Genomic DNA, 21,804 nt, shown 5'->3' with positions numbered 1-21,804 from the left:
TTCTTTCCTCCTCTTCAAGTCTTCACGTCTCCCCTGTATCACGGTAATTTCTGAGTCCGTGGCTCAAACACCGGGGCCGCAGAAACGCCGCTTACAGCTTGAAGCGCTGCACTGAATTCCCACAGTCAGACACGGACGCCATGTTTACTCAGCTGCTTGCCGCCCGGTCACGTGATCAACGTAAGTCCCGTGTGAAGGAAATCCACCCTGAAACCGAAATTCAATTCAGTTTATTTTATTTTATTTGAATTCGTCAATATAGAGGTTTAAAGCACTCCACGGGTATAAATACATATTAGGAAATAAGATCTGTTTTTTTTTCAAAATTATTATAGAGCCTTGAAAGCGACTAATTAATTATCAATTTTACATTTTAGAGATTTTTTTTTTTAAAAAAACAAACAATGTAATATATTCTAAAAATTAAAACCCAATTATCAAACTCCAAATTACCAATAGTAAGTTATTCTGGCATGTAAAAAATGGGTGTATTTAGAGTGTATTTTATTTTTTTAACAACCGAGTAACATTGCGTTAGCGTTATTCTATAAAAAAAATAATTATAAAACATAATTACAACACATCTAGACAAAAGTAAAAGTGAATGGACGTATTGTAATATTCTTTCTAAGCCTGTTTTAAGGTTTTCATTTGAGGTTTTGCGTCAGGACTTTTGCGACAGTGTTACGACCTTGATGACGGCAGTTTTGACAGGCAGGCGCGGATTTTGTAAACAGAAGTAAGAGTGTTCCTGTGTCTAAGGTCCCCTTCATTTTGTTTTATTGCTAATTGTTGGTAATTGTTCGTGTGGCAGGCATACATTTCCTCTTTGTTCGCTGTTTTATTTGTGGGAAGTGAAGTTAGTCAAGCTTTGGTTACCTTTTTTGCTCTTTGTTGAAGTTCCTGGGAGCTGATAATATGTAGCTCCCCGCATCAGCTAGCATGCTAACAAAATGGGACGAGAACAGCGCTGAAGCTGTCCGTTGAACCGGCTGCTTCACGTGAGAGCGGGTATGCTAGTAGCGTGTCTCCTCAGGAGATCTGTGCTTTTATCGGGACTACGGCGGCCAGGAGTCCAGCGGAGGTATTTCTGTGTGGCGCAGAGTGTCCTCCAGGACACATTGCAGCAGGAGGCAGACATGATCCGAAGCCGGGGGCAGATCCGTCGGGTCCTCTGCGTGGCCGAGAAAAATGATGCTGCCAAGGGGATCTCTGAAATTATGTCCAGCGGCAGGGCCAGGAGGGTCAGTCACATCCCCTCACACACACTCACCTCAGACAGACAAATCTGCCAGGCTAATGTGTCAACTCTCTATCAGTTCCAAAATGTGTAGCACTGGTAAAAAGTCTTGAGCCACCTATCATTTCTTTATATTTTGCTAAGTAAACATACACAAACATACATGGAAATACAGTATATAAGGCAAAACAGAGTTTCTATAATTCTAACCAGCTTGAAAGTTGATATTTGGTATGATCACCTTTATTCTTCAACACAGTCTGATCTCTCTTAGGCAGCTTTCTTGACATTTATTTAAGTTTTCTTTATGAATAGTTCTCCTGGCTTCTTGAAGGACACAAAGCTCTTCTTTGGATGTTTGCTGCCTTTTATTATGTTCTCTCTCAGGATGATCCCACACTGCTTCAATAATGTTGAGGTCTGGGCTCTTGGGAGGCCAATCCATGACTGATGTTCCATTGTGTGTGTGTGTTTTTTCTATCCAGGAACGCTTTTACTGCATTAGCAGTGTGTTTGGGAATATTGTCATGCTGAAAATGAAGCTGTTGCCAATTGGACATTTTCAGAGATCGTACTGTTAGAGTGGATCAAATCTAATCCATCCAATTCTGTATTTATCATTTCCCTAACATTACTGACTGAAATGAAATCCCAAACCATGGCAGAGCCTCCACCGTGTCTTACAGATAGCTGTAGACAGTCTGATTTCCTCTGTACATGCTGAAGAGATTTGAGTAAAAAATTTCAAGTTTGGGTTTGTTTACTTCCTTAAGAATGGCTTTATGACAGGCACCCTTCTACAACCCTGGGATATGTTATTGTTGTGAGTAACAACTGTGATATAGCAGGGTTTCTCCTGGCTAAAAACAGGCCTTTGGGAGGATGAACACTTACAGAAGCACAACTGGTCCCACATATAGCTGGACCAGCAATGAGATTGTGTTACTTGTTTCTGTGAATTTGTCTGTTATTTTTGGTCCTTTGATAAACAAAGATGTATTTTAAACTCGAGTAAATTAAACCCCATTTAAATAATATGTGCAGGGAAAAAGTACATATATACACAATAACAAGATCTCTGACAGACACATTTGTATTGTGTAGCTTACATAATTATGGTGAGCAAAATAAGAAACGCCTGTACAGTTTGACTTGTCAACCATACCGATTTCTCCATCTATACACTTGACAATACAACAACAAATCTTTGGTCGCTCCAGCACTCATTGTCTTGTTTTTTTTATTTTAGAGGGAAGGAATGTCGAAGTTTAATAAAATCTATGAGTATGAATATCATCTCTTTGGGCAAGTAAGGAAAATTTCATACATTTACCTAAATGTCTGTTCTTTGGCGTTTCACTTTGTGTCTGATTTTTGTCCCTGTGCTTCCTTCACCAGAATGTGACTGTCTCAATGACATCAGTATCAGGGCATTTACTGGGTTTGGAGTTTAAAGCTCCATTTCAGAAATGGTAAGTTTAAAAATTTTGTTTTTTGGGGGTATAAAGCATCAAACACACTAACAGAAAAAGCTTATTGTTTTTTATCCTTTTCTCTCCAAAGGCACAGCTGCAATCCGGTGCTGCTGTTTGATGCAGTAATAGAGAAATATTGTCCGGATAATATGTTACAGATTAAGGTAGGCTCGTTAACTGTCCTCCCAATAATAGGAAACATCTACTGAAATAAATGATTATTTTGTATTTCAGTTCATATGTGTGATGCTCAAAGTTTACTGCTATAACATTCTTCCTCTCCTCACTTTCCTCTGTCCTTTTTTTTCTTACATAGCGAACGCTAGAGAAGGAGGTGAGGCTGTGCCAGGCCTTGGTCATCTGGACTGATTGTGATAGAGAGGGAGAAAACATTGGCTTCGAAATCATAGATGTTTGCAAAGCAGGTATAGCAGAATTCTGGATGTTTTTGTTGACTGTGTAAGGCCTCAGAAGTTCAGGCTTCATGTGAAAAACATGCTGCTAAAAACATCTCCTCTGTCTGCATTTTATTTTCTTTCAGTGAAGCCAAATTTACAAGTCTTTCGGGCAAAGTTTTCTGAGATCACGCCCAACTCAATCCGAAGAGCCTGTGAGACTCTAACAGAGCCTGATGCTAACGTCAGCGATGCAGTTGATGTCCGCCAGGAGCTGGACTTGCGTATAGGTAAGACAGCACTCGCTCTTAAGCACATGGAAGGCTTTGTGGGGATAATGGATTGGGTCAAAGGTCAGTGATTCAACAAATGTCTGATGCATCCTTCATAGGTGCATCTTTTACTCGATTCCAGACACTTCGCCTGCAGAAGATCTTCCCAGAGTCCCTGGCCAATCAGCTGATCTCATACGGCAGCTGTCAGTTTCCCACTCTGGGCTTTGTGGTGGAGCGCTTCAAAGCCATCCAGGCATTCATACCCGAGACTTTCTATAAGATCAAAGGTCTGTCCGTGCATACACCCCAATACTCAGCAGAAATTCAGTGATTTGGGTTTTGAAAGGATATTCACCTCTCTCCTTCGTGTCTCTCTCTGCCTCAGTGATCCACGAGGTGGAGGAGGATTGTGTGGAGTTTAACTGGAAACGAAACCGCCTCTTCAATCACACAGCTTGTCTAGTGCTCTACCAGATCTGCATGGAGGTATGTGCCTGCATGTTTTATGTTGAATATCCTGATGAATTTTTGTATACTTTTTCTAAAATGCTGAATTGAGGTAGATGAGTCTGGGTGACATATAATCTAAGTGCTCCACTTAATTAGATTTTCACATGAGCACGTGAAAGACCTGTGGCAGTACACTTTGTTCCTTCAGTGATTAAAAACTCATGAGCTGTTCATGAAATAGTCACGACCTCTGATCTGTTGGTTTCATGGGTTTGTTTTAGTTGTTATTCTATGTGAGACTGTAGCTGCTGTGATTTTTCTGTTTGTTTATACAGCCATGAGTGTTTTGTTATATTTTGGTTTGGGGTTTTTTTTGCTTATTGATGAGAGAACAAAGTTGTCATCTGGCTCTATGACTCTCATCGAGACACGTGTATTGTTTACTGTCGAGCCCAGTAATTAACACTTCATTCTCACTATTGCCCACAGAGAGAAATGTGAGAATCGGAAGAAAAACTTAAGTCAGAGAGACTCAGCAATGTTTGTCTCTGTGCGCCGGGTTTAGTCTGCAGTTCTTTAAAGTATTGGAGGATAACAAGTCAAACTGTAGGTGTGATGAACTTATTCTAGTGGGGCAATGAGAGCCTGATTCTGGTTAGAGAATGCCAGCAAGGAAGTCCCTGCATTATACCTTAAAAGTGCACACTATCTTTTTATAGTAACACGGTGAGACGGCTCACATGTAGTTCCAAAACCAAAGAGTTCAGCATTCAGTTGTGTGGTCCATTTATGGCTCCACTAAGCTTTCTTTTATTTTCCTTTTTAAATTTGTTCCCCCGTGTTGGCAGAGAAAAACTGTTAATGGACTTTAAAACGTGTCCTGAGGAGACAAACAGAAGTTCACATTTCCTGTTTGCATTCACAGCTTTTCACCAAAACACAGGTGCTGAAACAATTTCCTTCCTAACTTAATATTTGTGTTCCTTTTTCTGCTTTCAATTTGAAAATCTGTATTATTTACACCTCACACTCAAGATTGAGATGGTCTTTGATTAGGTAGGCATCTCACATTATCAAGCACTACACGTCCTGTTACTACTAAATTAAACTATCCGTTGTGTGTGTGTGTGGGGGGGGGGGGGGGGGGGGGGGGGAAGGGTCATTGTGGCCATTCAAGAAGCTTTTCAATGCACAAAAAACCCCACACCACTTGGGCCACAGCTGCTGGTGTTTATTTCAGCTGTTGCAAACAGATAAGTAGCATCAATAATATTTTTGGAGATGCTAAACCTAACCAACAGCAGAAAGTAAAAGAGTGAATTTTACATGATAACATACCAATGGGGACATTTTGGTCATAGAAATGGAGGTATTTCTTGAATATAAAAAGTACAATCCAAGGTTAGTATCCACCTTGAAAGGCACCATGGACATGTACCAACTGTGTGTGAGGTTAGCGCATCTCTATGCTTCTCCTGCTGCTGTTAGGACACCACAGTAAGTTTCAAGTGTTTTCACCCTGCACAAATAAAATGATTTAAAAGCCGCGTGTGAAAAGAGAATATCACTTCATTCATTTCCAGGATCCCATAGCAACAGTCACCTCAGTAACCAGCAAACCTAAGAGTAAATGGAGGCCACTGCCTTTGGACACTGTGGTAAGAATAAAAAGCCAAACAGCTGCACATAAATGTAAAACACACAGCAACTTAAAAAAAAAAAAGATTTTGTCCTGCTGCTTTGGCCCACTGCAAACAGTCTTCTTCATTTGTCTGGCCTACAGGAACTGGAGAAACTGGCTTCACGGAAGCTCGGAATAAGTGCCAAAGAGACCATGAAAATTGCAGAAAAGCTCTATACTCAGGGGTGAGTGTGTGAATCTTTTAGTCGAAAGCATTTTATGTGATGTAAAAACTGCTTTCCAGAAAATAAACTAATGTCTCGATGTCTGAACTTATTTCACTCTTAAGCCTGATGTGTGAGAGTCTCTGTGGGTTCAATGAAACATACAAGTGCATTTAGATGTATTCTTAGTTTTATACACAAAGAACACCCACTCTGGAGGTTCGGCAATCAGTGATTTTACATTTTACATGTGTCCTTTTCTTTGTTCTTTTTCTTCTTCTTCTGCTCAGGTTCATCAGCTATCCCCGCACAGAGACCAACATTTTTCCAGCAAACTTGTCTCTTACCCCACTGGTGGAGCAGCAGGCTCACAGCCCGGTGTGGGGGGTGTTCGCCCAGCGAGTGCTTGACCAGCCGGGGGGACCCAACCCAAGACAGGGCAAGAACTCTGACCAAGCCCACCCTCCCATACATCCCACCAAGTTCACTAACGCACTGCAGGTAGCTTGGTGTGATCAATAACAGGGATTTTTTTTTTCTTTTTAAATTTCAATTGTTTCAATTTTATGAACAGAAAACAACCGCAGAATTTGAGAAGATAATTACAATAAACACTGCTTGTTGTCTCTTTGTGTTCTTCCAGGGCAATGAAGGACGTGTGTATGAGTTCATTGTTCGCCATTTCTTAGCTTGTGTATCCCAGGATGCTTTGGGACAGGAGACTGTGGTTGATATAGATATCGCTCAGGAGAAGTTCTCCATCTCGGGACTCATGATCATTGCAAGGAACTACCTGGATGTTTACCCCTATGACAGGTGGAGCACAAAGGTACAGTGTGGGTGTTTAGACTGACCCAACTTTACCAGTTTTGCTCTAAACCCACTTAACCAGCTCAAATAGTGACTATGAGCTGAAACATTCTTGGCATTCATTACACATCTCTACGTTATTGCTTTTTGTGGACAACATATTCTGGTAAATGTGCTTTACAGGTGATTCCAGTGTATGAACAAGGCTCTCAGTTCCAGCCCTCTGCTATTGAGATGGTGGACGGACAGACGAGTCCTCCGCAGCTGCTCACTGAAGCCGACCTCATATCGCTGATGGAGAAACACGGCATTGGTACATAATTGACGCACAAAGTCAGAAATTCTGTTTTTTTGTGGGTTGTTTTGTTTGTTTGTTAGTTAGTTTTGTGTATTTGTCGACTTGTCACTAGTCCATAAATACTTTAAATGAAGAATATATGTAATGTGTGATCTTTCACAGGATGAGAGATTTAAAGACCCAGTACATAAAGTGTCAGTTTAAAATATTTTCCTTACAAGAACAGCTCACTGTCATGTGATTTAATGGAAGAAATGTTTCATTATAAAATATGTTGTTAGTTTTTGATCATTTAGTGAATTAAATATCATCTTTTAAATTAAATATTACCTTTAAAGTGTGATCGCTATAAAGAGATTCATGATTATGTAAGACTTGTAGTCAAAGGACGAAAGCTTTGGTACTGTGAGATTTCTGGTTTCCTTTTTAGTTTCTTTGTAGTCAGAGGTGCCATTGCCCATTCACATTTATGCAGGATTTGGCGGTACACAGGTCAATAGTATTCGGCAAATGAGGGAATATTACATTTTACCCCCACTTTGTTGAATTGGGGCCTCGGACAATTAAGGCAAAAGAAAATCCAACTTGGTCCAACACAACTAACAAGTTGTACCTAATAAATTGTCTAGTGAGTGTATGTGGATATTTTTTGTGTGTTGATCTGATTTAATAAAAGCAGCTCCACCTACTAACACGTGCTTCTCTCAGTATAGACCTTCTTTGCTCCGTGCTCACGGTTTGGCGTCTAATGTGAGTGTTACTATGCTAACTGTCCACATTACAGGTACAGATGCAACCCACGCTGAGCACATTGAGACTATAAAGAGTCGCATGTATGTGGGCTTGACAGCTGACCAGAGGTTTACACCTGGAGAGCTGGGCATGGGGCTGGTGGAGGGTATGTGCATGCACGCTCGCGCTCAATGTAAAGCTCGATCACTCAGTTATGCTGCGTACATATCAATGTGTGCGTGTTTATGTGTGTGTGTGTGTGTGTGTGTGTGTGTGTGTGTGTGTGTGTGTGTGTGTGTGTGCAGGTTATAACTCCATGGGCTATGAGATGTCAAAACCGAACCTGCGTGCTGAATTGGAAGCAGACCTCAAGCTGGTGTCAGAAGGCCGAAAGGACAAACGGAGCGTGCTGCAGCATCACATCCAGAAATACAAGACCGTCTTCATTGAGTCTGTCAGGAAAGCAAAGAAGTTAGTTGCATTTACCTTGTAGTTTAGACGTGTGTATGTCCTCAATATTAAAACTAGTGCGTAACCTTTCCTGCTATCGCTGCATCCTGCTGGTAAGAAGTCGTATGTCTGCTGCTCCCTCAGGTTAGATGAAGCGCTGTCTCCCTATCTCGGTGCAGCTCACGAGATCCCTGAAGCAGAGCAGCAGGACATGGAGATCCCGCTGCCGGTGAGGAAGTGCCCTAACTGTGGTCGGGACATGGTGCTAAAGAAGAAGAGAGAGGGAAACAGGTGAGACGATGGAAACAACGGAAGCTGTAATAAAGAATGATGCGTTCTTCCAACCTTCCTCAGCAGGCAGTACAGATGTATTTGTTAAAAATACACCGATTGGGCAGAAAAAAGAAAAAAATTCACACCTTCTAATATTTTAGCCCTTACCTTTGGTAAAAGCACACATGCGCTGTGGCATCTCCCAGTGTGGGAAAGTTGGACCGTTACATAAAGTCTTCTCAACACATCCCAAAGATTCTCACTGGGGTTAAAGTCTGGACTCCGTGGTGTGTGAAAATGGTGTGTCATTCCTCCTGAGCTGAACTATCACAGTCTGAGCCTGATTAGTCCTGGCATTACCATCTTTAATGTGCCACCAGGGGGCATATTAATGGAAAAAGATTGAACTTGACCAGCTGAAGGAACCTCAGATCCTAACACTGCCACCTGTGTGGTAGGAACTTCATGTGATTCTCTTTTTACCTGACGCACCCATCACATCTTACTTTTATTTTTTTTGTTACATTTATTCATTTTGATTTTATTTTTTTTTGGGGGGGGGGGGGGGGGGGGGATTCTACCATCGTAGCGGACATAAACGCTTTTTGCACCCTCGCTGCACTCTGACCTCTCAGCTGCTCTCTGTCTCCTCCTGCAGTAAATACCTGTCGTGTGTGGGCTTCCCAGCCTGTAAAACAGCAGTGTGGTTTCCCGACGTGGTGCTCGAGGTCAGCAGAGATGAAAGCACATGTCCCACCTGTCAGCCACACCCCATTCATATGTGAGTATTGATTTGTATTAATCTGGACAGTATTAAAGCCATTCCTAATAGGAGTGCTTGATAAGTTACCAAACTGTGAAATGTCCTAAATAAAGTAAGGCTAGCTTACTGGGATCAAGGGTTGAGTAATGCTGTGACAATGCTGATCAGTCTCTTCCACAAAGACTCAAGTTTGTAATTTGCTTTGTAGTACAAAAAGATTATTTGTATTTTCCCTTTAAAAAAAAAAAATTGAATGTCCAAAAGTTGATTCTTGGGCGATCGTGGCTCAAGAGTTGGGAGTTCGCCTTGTAATCGGAAGGTTGCTGGTTCGAGCCCCGGCTTGGACAGTCTCGTCGTTGTGTTCTTGGGCAAGACACTTCACCCGTTGCCTACTAGTGGTGGTCAGAGGGCCCGGTGGCGCCAGTGTCCGGCAGCCTCGCCTCTGTCAGTGTGCTCCAGGGTGGCTGTGGCTACAATGTAGCTGCCATCACCAGTGTGTGTGAATGTGTGTGTGGATGGGTGGATGACTGAAAATGTAAAGCACTTTGGGGTCCTTAGGCACTAGTAAAGCGCTATACAAATACAGGCCATTTACCATTCTGTTCATCTGGACGTAGCGTTTTCAGTGGGAGAAACGTTTCGTCACTCATCCAAGTGACTTCTTCAGTCTCAGCTGACTGCAGGTTTCCCTGATCTTATCAACAGTACATTTGCATAATGACTGAAGCTAGCACCACTGAAGGAAGAATAGGCCGGGAGGTCAGTTCCTTCATCATAATTATGCAAATTCTCATGACCATTGATCAACAACCACTGATCAAAGCTCACTGATCAATGGCCGTGAGTACCATTCACAGAGAGTTGGGGAATGGCTGCAATCACAGCATTGTAAGATGGTGATAGATGTACCCTTAGGCCCCCTCCTCGATTCAGAGATGGTCTTTCCCTTTTCACGTAAATGGCCTCCATGACTCCGCGCTCAAACCAGCGTTCCTCCCTGTCCAGGATGTGTACATCCTCATCACTGAAAGAGTGTCCACTGGACTGTAGGTGTAAATAGACTGCAGAGTCCTGGCCTGACGAGGTGGCTCTTCTGCGTTGTGCCATCCGCTTTGCCAGAGGTTGTTTGGTTTCCCCGATGTATAAATCCTGGCAATCCTCCTGGTACTTAACAGCGTACACTATGCGTTTTGGAGGGTTTAAAAGCCACAGAGATACAGTTTAGAATGGATTCTGAATAAATGAATACATTTTTAAACATCCATTATCTATTTTCCTGTATTTATTTGGATATTTTCATCACTTTTTTTCATATGGTTTTTATTGAGCCATATTATTTGACTGTGTCATTAACACTCCAGCTGAAGAACAATTACACCTTAAATACAGACTCACAGAGCTGTAAGCGTGGCTGAAGAGTCTTCACACACATGTGGTCCTCGTTGTTCACTGTGTCCTTCTGGCTCTGTGTGTGTTTCATTAGGCTCATTTAAACTGTGCACAGTAGATTTGTAGTGCTACTCAGTTTTTATGCAAATGTCCTCTGATGCAATGTGAGTGACAAATAGATAAGAAGCATTCGTATTTACGGCTGTCCTGCACTAAAGGAGTTGGGATTGTTTTTCTGTGCGATCCACTGCTGTCCAGCCAGAGCAGTGATCACACATTATGTGGTCAGTGCTGTAGATAAACGGCCTTCTTGATGTGTGCACATGTGAACTGTGTGTGTGTGTGTGTGTGTGTGTGTATCTAATGCTTGTAGTTTTTAAGGTCTTTCAGGAAGTGTAACACTAACTCTCTGCTCTAACCAGAAGAGCGGAAGGTATCCTAAGCAGTAATAAGTACGTTGGAAAAACAGCTGACAGACTGGTTTTTGTGTTGTTTTTTTTCTTCTCTTGTTTTTTTTTTTGAAAGCCTACTAATGTTGACAGTCACAGCTTTAACATGAAGTGCTCTTTTTGTTTCACTTCCTGCTTGTCACATGAACCCAGGAGAAAAATATTAATTTACTAATTATATTTCCTCAGCACTGAAGACACATCCCCAAAAATAAATAAATGGTACTGTTAGAATAAGAGTGGACTTTCACCGCAGCAGTCTTGTCCTGCATGATTACTGATTACTTATTGTACAGAGATACATCTATCTCAGCTTAATTGACCACTGTTATGTATCAAAGTTCAAATGCTGATTTAAAGAGCAGCGACCTTCCCTGCAAAGGTCACACAATACAGTACAACGCAGAACAAATCTGAATATGTACAGAACAAAAACATGTAGACTCTTAATAACATGTAACATGTAAAGTATGTACTCTGGCCTCAGATGTCCAAAAGTGTCTTACAGTTACAAAACTGTTTTAGGATTCGGTAAACGTCCCCTAGCGTCACGCAGAAAAGAGTCTCAACTTAAATCATCTCCCTAAATCATGCCTGCTGATTTAGACTTTTGTCAGGTCTGTGCTACAGGGGGCCACATAACCTATTCACACTTGCACTTATGCTGGTGCATTATGTGTTAATTACCCTGTGTTAATGACCTGCTGTTTTATAGTCGATAGAAATGCAGGGGCTTTTTTCTTTCCTGTCCTCCCCACCCCTCTTTGTTTTGGTCAGTTTTGGGGGTTTTTCAGGGACAAAATGTTTCACTTCTGTTTTTCCACTTCTTTGTACATTTCCTCACGTCCATTCTCTTTTAGGAATTTACTGACATGTGTGAGTCATTATATATCTATTATTGGCATTATTAGCATCAATATGAGGACAATGGTTGTTATTCTCTCACTGATAAATTCAAAAACTGCTGCAACAAAGGGTAGCTGGAAATGTACAGGAGGAACCGTTACTGAACAGACCAGTCAGTGCAGATGCACGCTGTGTCACCACGACGTGTTGTTGCATTTCTAGGGAGGTACACATCAGCGTATGGCATACGGTTAAAGCGAAGGTTTTCAGAGAGGTTTGCGATATGACGTAGCTATGGTGTAGATTTCCAAGTAACTTGCTATCTTCCAGCTTAACAGTGGAAATACCAAAGAACCATATGCTTTAAAGTATTTGCACTGATGTTCTGTTGTTTTCTCTTTGCTGCACTACACAGATCCTCCTGAGCTGCTCTCGAGCTATATAAAAATGTTTTACAATTCCAGCCTCATGACTTAGACTTACAAGCTAACTGGACACCAGAGGCCCAGTGTGAGAAACTCTCCGCTATTTAATAAAAATCAAGTTTGAAGAGGAACTAAATCAGTTAACCAGACTTTAAGCAGGTTGTTGCTCAGGAGAGTCTGTAGAGTTTGCTAATCAGCGGGTCGGTGCTCAACCCCCGGCTCCTCCAGTCTACATGCGGAAGTGTGCTTGGACAAGATGGTGAACTCCAAAGTGTTTAAGTGTATTGAACAAACCTTGTGTGACTAGGTGAATGAGGCTTCTAGGAAAAAGTGCTTTGAGTGCTCAGATAATATAGAAAAGCACCGTATAAGTACCAGTCTGTAAGCAGACTGTACTACAGGTAGATGGATGTATCTCAGCTCAGTTTGTGACATGTGGCCTTTGCAGACTTTGACAGTTAGATCAGTGGTTCCCAAACTTTTTTTGCTGGGCCCCCCTTATTTTACAAGAAAAATGTTCGCGCCCCCCCCCCCCCCCCCCCCTTCTCGCGCGTGCACGCGCTGACGCACACGCACAAACACATCCTCCAACCACACACACCCATATTTTGCTCCATTGCGGTTTATTTCACACCTCAAACATTTAGTAAACAATTAAGCAAATACAAGTAATCTGCAATAAATGACAGGTAGTAATAAAATAAACTACTAACTCTTTTACGCTGCGTCCACACCTACACGGGTATTTTTGAAAACGCAGTTGTTTCGTCCACACGTAAACGGCGTTTCGAATCACCGAGAACGGAGATTTTTTAAAACTCCTTTTTTGCGTATGTGCAAAAGGTATGTGCCTTTTTTCACGTCACGCTGTGCACCACGTTATTGTTTACATGAGATGAATTGCAGAATGGCAGATAGAGACAAAATGCTGTTAATCTTCAGGTTTTACACGCTTACACGTACACACGCAATTACTGTCCCTCCATTTAGAAAGGCAGAGGCCTCACGTGTAGTTTTTTTTTTTCATGTGTAATAATGTTCAACATTGCATCAATACATTTTTCAAAAAATGCCTCTCTGTGCAAAATGGGTTTAAAAACATAAACAACTGTGGGATCCTGTTTGTCCGTGATTTAAACAGCCCAGCGCTGCTCCCTACGAAGGTAAAACCAATTCTGCAGGGAGACCTACCTCGGCACTTGTGCAGGTGAAGCCAAAGGGAAGATATGCTTCACCATATTTTCTAGTCTTTGGCTTAGAATGAAGTTGGTTTGGAAACATATTCAGCGATGCTTCATCTCCTGCTTTGTGTTTCTGTGGGCGCCCCGTGCTACCAGTGTCCAAGTGTTTTGTGTTTTTTTTTCCCCCCCCTTTTCATTCCGCGCCCCCCCCCTGCAATGGCTCTGCACCCCCCCTAGGGGGCGGGCCCCACACTTTGGGAAGGTCTGAGTTAGATGAATTGTTCTGCTTGTGCTGACTTACACAATGAAATAGTTTGAACATATTTTAGAAGTCAAAACTACTCAACTGATAGAAAGGTGATCAGTTTTAATCACAAAGACGTATTCAACCAGTAACTGGTCAAACTCTGGACACTCAGTCACTTGCAGAAACGTGCAAAAACATTTGCAAATGCTTCGCGTCTCTCTGTTAAGAGTGCTCACACGCTGTGCTCAGTGATGCTTTTTATTCAGCTTCTTGGCTTTCCTGTTGTCTTTAACTCATTTAAATTGCTCCATATAATCCAGCTCCATCAGACCTGGACGATCATTTCGGTTATCATGAGATCTCACTGAAATTAACACGTTCTCGAATCATGCAGGAGCAGTCCAGCTTTCTGCATGTGTTTAAGTGTTGTGTTTTTGGTAACTGGCACCTGTAGCTGGTGTTGAATGTCCTTTCATCACAGGCATAAGGCACAGTAACAAGATTAAGCCAGAGCCCTTATGTTGTGAGGGGTTTCACGAGTTGTTTTGCTAACTATATTTCAGAACGCATGATTTTTGAAGGTGCTTTGTACTTGACTGATTTAGGGAGGGATGTCTAAGTTATGAATGCTTTTGTAAAAGATTCGTCCTCTCAGCACAACAGAGATTTAACTCACACATTAACTGAAAAAAAAACATGTATTTATTTATTTATTTAAGTGGTCACATCAGTGCTAAACTCCCTCCGTGCCTTATGCTACCCTCTCAGGCAAACAAACAGCGACGGCCCTGACGCTCTCGAGAAATTTCTCCAAATCTTGTTTACACAAGTAGGCGTTAACCCTACAAGCACGTGGCTCAGCTCAGTCCAAATATAGGGCATGCTCACTCGCAGTGAGCCAAAGTGCTCCACACCAGCATCTGTTACCATGGCAACCAATCTGGTGGCGAGCTCAAAGTTGAGCTCCAGCCCTCTCTCCAGAACAATGTCAGCGCTGTAGTTTTTTTTTTTTTTAAATCAGATATCACTGTGCAGCTTGTTGGATAACTTCATATGCTGATAAATGCAGATGTGCGCAGGAGTAGACTGTTGCTTGGTGCTACCGCCTCACTTGTTGCCACGGCAACTTGCCCTGTTTTACCAACTTTTGTTATGTACAGGTTTTTGAAAAAGCCACTTTGTGGTGGTCTGTTTGTCCTCAGTGCTTCACACAGTTTTCTATGAGAATATATATTTTATTACATTTCAGTCATAAGTCATGGTGTATACTCCTGACTTGCATGTAATTTCAGTTACCTACAGCCACTAAAATTGACAGAGGGTGACAGAAAATGTCACTGGAATTAAACTTCTATATGATATGCCTTTGGTTCACTGATAACTTATAAATCGTCTCTGTGGATCAAATTCAATTATGCCAGTGAAGCAAACCAAACCAAATGTCCATGCAGAAGCGCAAAAGTGACTCACACATCGTTACCACTGAGCCAATTATATCATATTGGAAACCCTGTACCTTAAGACATCCAGATGTGTGGGGGTTTTAAGCGTTTCCTTCTAATGTCTTTTAGTCACAGTTGAGCACAGAACAACAGAATGAACCTCATTGTCAGGGGAAATATTTAAGTAATTAGGATTCATCTTCTAGAGTTTATTCATATCTCTACATAGTTTTATGCCAAACAATGATAATCGTCATTCTGCATCAAAGGGGTGGATTAGCAAGCTGATAGATCCATTCATGAGGCCATGCTGGAGTGTCAAATACATGTTGTTATTGGCACAAATATTGACCAATAATAATTAATAGAAAACTTTTTTTTAGAAAAAAGTGCAGAAAGCAAAGCTTGGGTTTTTTTTTTTTTTTTTTTAGAAATTTGGCATCATTGATGTCTTAGCTTCATGGTCTTTCTGCAGCACCGTAATCTAACTATTTATGTCAAGAATGTGTTTAAGAATCTTTGCTGCAATAACGTTATGCAGGAGGATTTTTTTAACAGTGAACTGTGAAATCTTAATACTCCACACCACAGCCAGCACATACCCACTTGACTTTTGTGGGTGGACACAGTCGGCCTGCTGAACAAATAGTATAATAATTGAAATTACCTGAGGTATTTGATTCTGATTGTGTTGATTGTACTAAAATTACTCACTCTGAATGAGTCAAGCAAGCTAAGAGGACTGAGCTTACCCGTAGCTTACTTGACTAATTTAGAGTGGCTTACTCTCTTTGGATGTTAAATAAGTGATGGATTGCCACACAGCACAGTTCATTTATTAGATGTGCATACTGAGGTTGCCTCCTGTGTGTCCTCCCTTCTTCAGGTTGAAGTTCAAGTTCCGCAGGGGTAGCCTTCCTCCCATGATGCCTCTGGAGTTTGTCGGCTGCATCGGTGGCTGTGACGAGACCCTCCGAGAAGTGCTGGACCTGAAATATCTCAGACCAGGGGGAGGTGGTGGTGGTGCAGGAGTTGGAGGAGGGGGTGGAAGAGGAGATGACCCTCATCCTCCACCTCCAAGGCCACCCAGACCTGATCCGTCCAGAACCCGAGTCTCCAATCCTCGCCCTTCTCTCCCACCTGTGCCCTCCTGGACCCCACAGCCGACGTCTCCACCAGGTGGCCGCAGTATGAGTATAAACGCCAGCAGTGACGCGATTGTGTGCAACTGTGGTCAGGATGCACTCCTCCTGACTGTGCGCAAAGACGGCCCTAATCAAGGCCGGCAGTTTTATAAGTGCAACGCCGGGAGCTGCAACTTCTTTCTTTGGGCAGATCAACCAAGTCAGCAGGGGGCGCCACAGAATCGAGGGCCGCCACCGCCAGCACCGAAGACTTCCCAGCCTCCTAGGCCATCTCTGGGATTCAGAAACACATCTGAAGGAAGCAGAGGGCAGGAAGCGGGTGCACCAGGACATTTGGGACAGGTGATGTGCAACTGCAACGAGGCAGCCGTGACGCGAACGGTGCAGAAGGACGGTCCAAACAAGGGTCGCATGTTCCACACCTGTGGGAAGCCAAGAGAGCAGCAGTGTGGCTTCTTTCAGTGGGCTGATGAGAACGCACCTCCACCAGGTGGGGCTCTCACACACAAATCCTCTGAGCTCCTAATCATAATCCAATGTAAGACCACATACCTCCAACAGGGCTGAAAATTCCCTCCACACCACGCACGAACTGTGTCACTGTTATCTCTTACTTCAATTCAATATGCAATTGTGAAGATATGATGCACATTACACACAAAACAGTGAAGAATGCTTCCTAAAATTCCTGGATCCATACACAGTGACTCTTAATAGTCATCAGTCACTTACACATGAGTTAGGCCCCGCCTCTGATAAAAATGCAAATCTTTCCACAACCTTTTGAGTCATTCGTTTAACAAACAGTCGGACAGAAAAAACAAACAGTCTGAACCAATCACATAACTTCTTTGGCTCAGGTAGTGAAAAGGAAAAGTATGTGACCTTGCAGTAATTAGCTAGATTCCTTTGTTAAATGGGCATAAAATTAATTCTCATCTTTGTTTCCTTTAACAAGTATGGACAAACACATTGCTGGCAGGACAAATAGTTGAACAAGTGTTTCTAGCAGCTGCATAATTTTCAGGGAAATCTCGTCACAAACTTCCTAACAGAACTGCTTTATTGTTACAATGTATGGAGTCACCAGCTCTATTGAGGTCATTGCTATTGAGCCTGGGCTTTGACGTGGATGCGCTGCGGATATACTGCCTTTGTATTGGCTTCACCTGAAACACATATTATGCGTAGGAACGAGTGAGTCACAAGGAAAACATGAGGATGAGCTCATTTTCAGATTGTGTTTTGCCTTCACTGTGAACCTTTATCAACAAGTCGGTCTCATATGGATAGCATCTACAAACTACACGTATCTTTTTTCCAAAACATAAATACAGCCTAAAAATAGAAAACTAGTTTGACTTATGTTTTGGAAGCTGATCTTTGCAGCGCATAGACACTGATCTTAACCCCACATGGTTGGCATTGGCAGATGTTTGTAAATATGACCATATTTTGAGACAAATGTTAGAGCCTGACTGAGTCATCTGCAGGCTGATGTTAACTATGCACTATTATGTCGTTCTTGACAATTATAACAGTCAATAAATGAAAATTAAAGAAACAAAGACAAGGCAGGAGAAGCACCCTTCAGCCATGTTATTAGTGTTGACGTTACACAGTTTGTCGACCACGTGCACTTTGCAAATCCACTTGCAGTTTCTTAAACTGCTTGTTATCTTAAGTGCCTTAACAGTGCATTGAATAACTACACATAACAAATGTCAGGGATCTCTCTTTGTGTTTGGTGTGGCTAAAAAGTAATATCAGATTCGGATTATTAAGTAACCAAAATATCGGTATCAATATCGGTCTTAAAAATCCTATATTGATCGGGCTCTAATACTTGTAAATAAATACAGAAGTGTTTTTTTTAATAACCTTGGCTCTGCAGATGCCCACATGAACCAATTAAAGCTTTATCTGTAATAACTGAAGCGGTGTGGTTTGATTAAACCTTCAAAACACAGTTATTATCAGGTCCAAATTTCTTTATTCATACTGCAGCGAGAGTTCACATGTGATAAGAAAGTAACACACAGCGAAACATTACCAACAACAAATCATAAAACTGATGCAAGAAGTGATAATGTATACTAATAAAGTACGGACCAATAAAGTATTGACAGGATTCTTAAGGAAATCCAGTCGGTGTTATTTACTGTTACACGCCATCAAAACTTGGCATGAAGACTTTTAGTTTACCACCTGAAATTTTTTAATCTTCATCTTAATCTTAATTATCCGGTCTTATCTGCCTTATCTTTCTAGGATAAAAAGGATGGGCATAGTTTTCAGGTCTCAGATTGAACCCAGAGTCAAAGTGCTTTCATTAAACCTGTAGTGCTTGTTCTGGCCAGCAGGGACTGACTCATTCGGTGGCAGAAGGAAGTCTGAGTACAGAAGTAGATGGAAAAACTGCCAAACTGCTAACTTGATCTACGAAATTTCCCGGATGCGCTCTGTCACATTCCAGTGACTACGTCCACCTTTTATATTCTTCGTGGACATATTCAGATTTTCAGACCAAGCAATACAACAAGACTTTCTAATAGATTCTCTGTAAAGATGAGTCATCTCAGTAAAAGCAAGCGTACTTGACATTATAAATGCATTATAGACAGGCGTTTGCCGTTTATGCTATTGATTTTTAGTGGACCTTGACTGCAGTGATTTGGCTGTAAAATTCTACAAAAGTTCTACAAAACACACTATGTTTGTTTAAGGAAAAAAGGATATTACACTCACCTACACCCCATTTGATGGTAAAAAAGAAAGTACTGTCACGACTCATGAACATAGAGACCTTGAGGCATCAACATGACATGTACCTGCAGTCCCAACATGCTGAAAAAAATTCTTTGGCACTTTCTATGCAATAGCTGGTAACTTTGACTCTTTTAACTCTGATCTCCGTTTCCCCGTGTCAGGTGGTTTTGGTGGTGGATTTTATAGTGATGGAGAAGGCGGGAGGAAGGGAAGGAAGATGATGGGAGATCCGAGTGCTAACAGACCCCCTGCTGCTAAGAAACCTCGTACCTGTGGCATCTGCCACATGCCAGGACACACCCGAGTCACCTGTCCTCAGCGATGACTGCTGTCTGTGACTGAAGCCACCCCATAATTGGGCAGAGTTAATAAAGTCTGTGACTTCAGTTTTAAATTTTAACAACTTGGACTATACATAGAGTGGGGCATCTGCAAAGCAACTGGGTCAACAGGATAAGTGTGTGCAAAACAGAAAGTGTTCCACCCACATGTGTTGGCCAAACCAATACCAAAAGTGCCCAACAGCAGCATAAACTGCAGCTTTTCTTTTTGTTTTCACTCAGCACCTCAGCTGTACTCAGATCAGCTCTAGATGAGCGACTCTTCTGTGGGGCTTGGGAGGACAAATAAGGTCAAGCTAATATTGAAGTGTAAAACAAACCAATCTGAACTGTACACGGACCATTTATGCTGGAGAGCACACATAAAATAAACTCTGAGACAAACGCTGAAGTGCTGAACTAGTTTTATTACTCGCGTTTGTAACCACAGCAACCTGACAGCACACCTGGCCTTGGATCAACCGATCCTCCACTCTACTGTCTTTCTCTGCTTTTTACAATCTCGAAGTCCTAACTAAAATCCTGTATATTTCTGACTCAGGAGCAACGCCATCTCTGACAAATAAACATCATTTTAAAAGACGGCGTATGTGCATGCCGGTCAAGACTAATCGGCCAAATGTATTGATATCTGAATATTTTCATGTATCAATTTATGGAGGTGGAAGAAAAAGGCGGGGGGAAAATTGTTTTTACACTGCAAACGGACAGAAACCAGGTTGGACTGGTCATCTGATGTTCACACTGATAAAAGTTAATAAACTCATTTTAACATTTTATAGTACATTAAATCTCTGCAGTCATGACAGAGGGAACTTTTGGTTTCGCTTGGAGTGTTTGGGGTTTTCCATTAGCTTCAGCTTTTGCTTTTATTTTGAGTCTGTTGTCTGCTTCTCTTTGTTCATTTACTTTTGGTTTTGAGTCTTAAACTTTCAGTCGGCCCTACTTTGAAAACGAAACAAAATTTATGACTAAGCAGAGGATGCACGAATGAAAACAGACTTTCTCTGGCCTGAAATACTCCGATGCATAAGTAAAGTAGGAATAGAGTCAACCAAATCTAAAAAAGTTCCCCACAACATCTCTCAGTATGTAACTTTCATATCCAATAACAGTTATGAAGCCATGCAAAATCTTTCCTTCATGAAGACTTTTACAGGTACATTAAAGGATGTCATAATTGTAATTAAGGTGCTTTTGTTTTTTGTTTTTTTTAACCCCCAATCATTTTGAGCCCTCGGAAGTGCACCTTTAATTTAATGCAGTCTCATTCAGTTTGTACCGAGCACATTTTTCATTAATGATTATATAAATGTCTTTGATTTTATATATTTCTGTTGCACTTGCTTCATGTTTGAGTTTTTTGTGTATTAATAAAATAAAATATAGTCTTTCTGTGTTAAAAAATAATTGTAACACAGAGGGAGCGCGTGCATATTTTATACAGTTATTTTTGATAATATAGCCATACTAAGGCCCGTAGCTCAGACTCTATGGTACGTAATAGTCTGAAGGTAAGATTTGCATGACTTCTTTCAAATCACTCCGTAATTTTTCACGGGATGAACCGTAGTGTGCAAAAACACTCGAGTACACAGACGTAGTCAAAATTTCTCTGCAACTTGGCAATCTTTCCACCACAAGGCCCGACTACAGAAACGCACCCATAGGCCTACTTAGTACCAAATGCTGAGCGTAAACAAGTTCTTTCTCCTAAAGTTGTGCAGTTTTGTGTTCCAGGGAAAAGTCTGACCGGTTCCGTTTTCCCATAAACGCCTCTTGCCTTTGTTCCCTTAAAATGCACCCACTGCCGGTGTAGGGCAGGGGAAATAAACCCGTGGATTCCCGGTACTGGGCTGTAAGTTACACAAATGTTTTTCGCTGGTCGTATTCCAGTGAAGTAGCCCTGATTTTACTGGCACGTTTGGTGACTCATATGTGAGTCATAACATGTGGGTGGGAGCGAGCGCTGTGATCCGTCCTGCCGTGTTGTGTTTGCCGCTCCATCCCGACTCCCAAATCCGCTACAGTAGTATCCGGGCAGATAACGAGTCATGTGACCGCCGTATCTCTTCTCTGAATTGCAGGAATTACCTCCTACTTACGGGAAAAGAGGCGCATTTATCCCGTATTTCAGACTGATAGGTGTACTCTTCCCTATAGGACCATAAAGAACAGGCGGTCAGATCACCAGAGCTTTATGGACTTTACCGGAACTAAAACACCACAGCGCTCTGTGCAAACTCACTGCTGGATATTAAAGCGCCTGTGTGGAAATACTCACTGCACAAAATCAGATTAAAAGGGCACTCTGCCACTTTTACAAGTTCTTCTGCTCAAAAAAATCTGACAGAATCGTCCCAGTGAAGTCATCATTATATCATCGGGGGCATCTTGGCGTAGATTTAGATTTTTTAATTGTGTGTGCAGCTAAAAATTAAAAGTTTTTAAGGCACTGACCAGGGAAGGAAGTAATAATTAAAACACTGAGTTATGGTAAAGATGATAATCTAATCACAATCTAGTTTTCATGCTCCCAGTCAATATAAACTGGGGTGACTGAC

General features: G+C 41.8%; 1 protein-coding gene across 2 annotated transcripts; it reads left to right on the top strand.

Moving 5' to 3' along the window:
• Positions 1-65: 65 nt before the first annotated feature.
• On the top strand, positions 66-20,017 carry top3a (DNA topoisomerase III alpha). Of its 2 annotated transcripts, none has more exons than XM_085156079.1 (19): positions 66-180; positions 2,490-2,549; positions 2,639-2,712; positions 2,804-2,879; positions 3,032-3,140; positions 3,257-3,400; positions 3,502-3,672; positions 3,771-3,871; positions 5,419-5,493; positions 5,619-5,701; positions 5,971-6,181; positions 6,324-6,509; positions 6,674-6,803; positions 7,573-7,686; positions 7,826-7,991; positions 8,115-8,261; positions 8,902-9,024; positions 15,872-16,620; positions 19,061-20,017. In XM_085156079.1, the coding sequence occupies exons 2-19, from the start codon at positions 2,499-2,501 to the stop codon at positions 19,222-19,224; spliced, it is 2,874 nt and encodes a 957-aa protein (XP_085012205.1). In that variant the 5' UTR covers positions 66-180; positions 2,490-2,498; the 3' UTR covers positions 19,225-20,017. The 2 variants fall into 2 exon arrangements, with proteins under 2 accessions (XP_085012205.1, XP_085012204.1); XM_085156078.1 differs by lacking the exon at positions 66-180 and adding an exon at positions 687-1,244.
• The last annotated feature ends 1,787 nt before the right edge of the window (positions 20,018-21,804 follow it).

The sequence above is a fragment of the Neolamprologus multifasciatus genome, chromosome 4 (genome assembly GCF_963576455.1).
Source record: "Neolamprologus multifasciatus chromosome 4, fNeoMul1.2, whole genome shotgun sequence".
Lineage (NCBI taxonomy): Eukaryota > Metazoa > Chordata > Actinopteri > Cichliformes > Cichlidae > Neolamprologus > Neolamprologus multifasciatus.
The sequence above is the reverse complement of the archived record's forward strand: the minus strand, read 5'-3'. Positions and strand labels throughout refer to the sequence as shown.

Coding starts and splice junctions, on each gene's coding strand:
- top3a (XM_085156078.1), top strand. CDS start 1,014: ATGCTAGTAGCGTGTCTCCTCAGGAGATCTGTGCTTTTATCGGGACTA. Junction 6,804..7,572: donor GATGGAGAAACACGGCATTG/GTACATAATTGA, acceptor TCCACATTACAG/GTACAGATGCAACCCACGCT. Junction 7,992..8,114: donor TCTGTCAGGAAAGCAAAGAA/GTTAGTTGCATT, acceptor CTGCTCCCTCAG/GTTAGATGAAGCGCTGTCTC.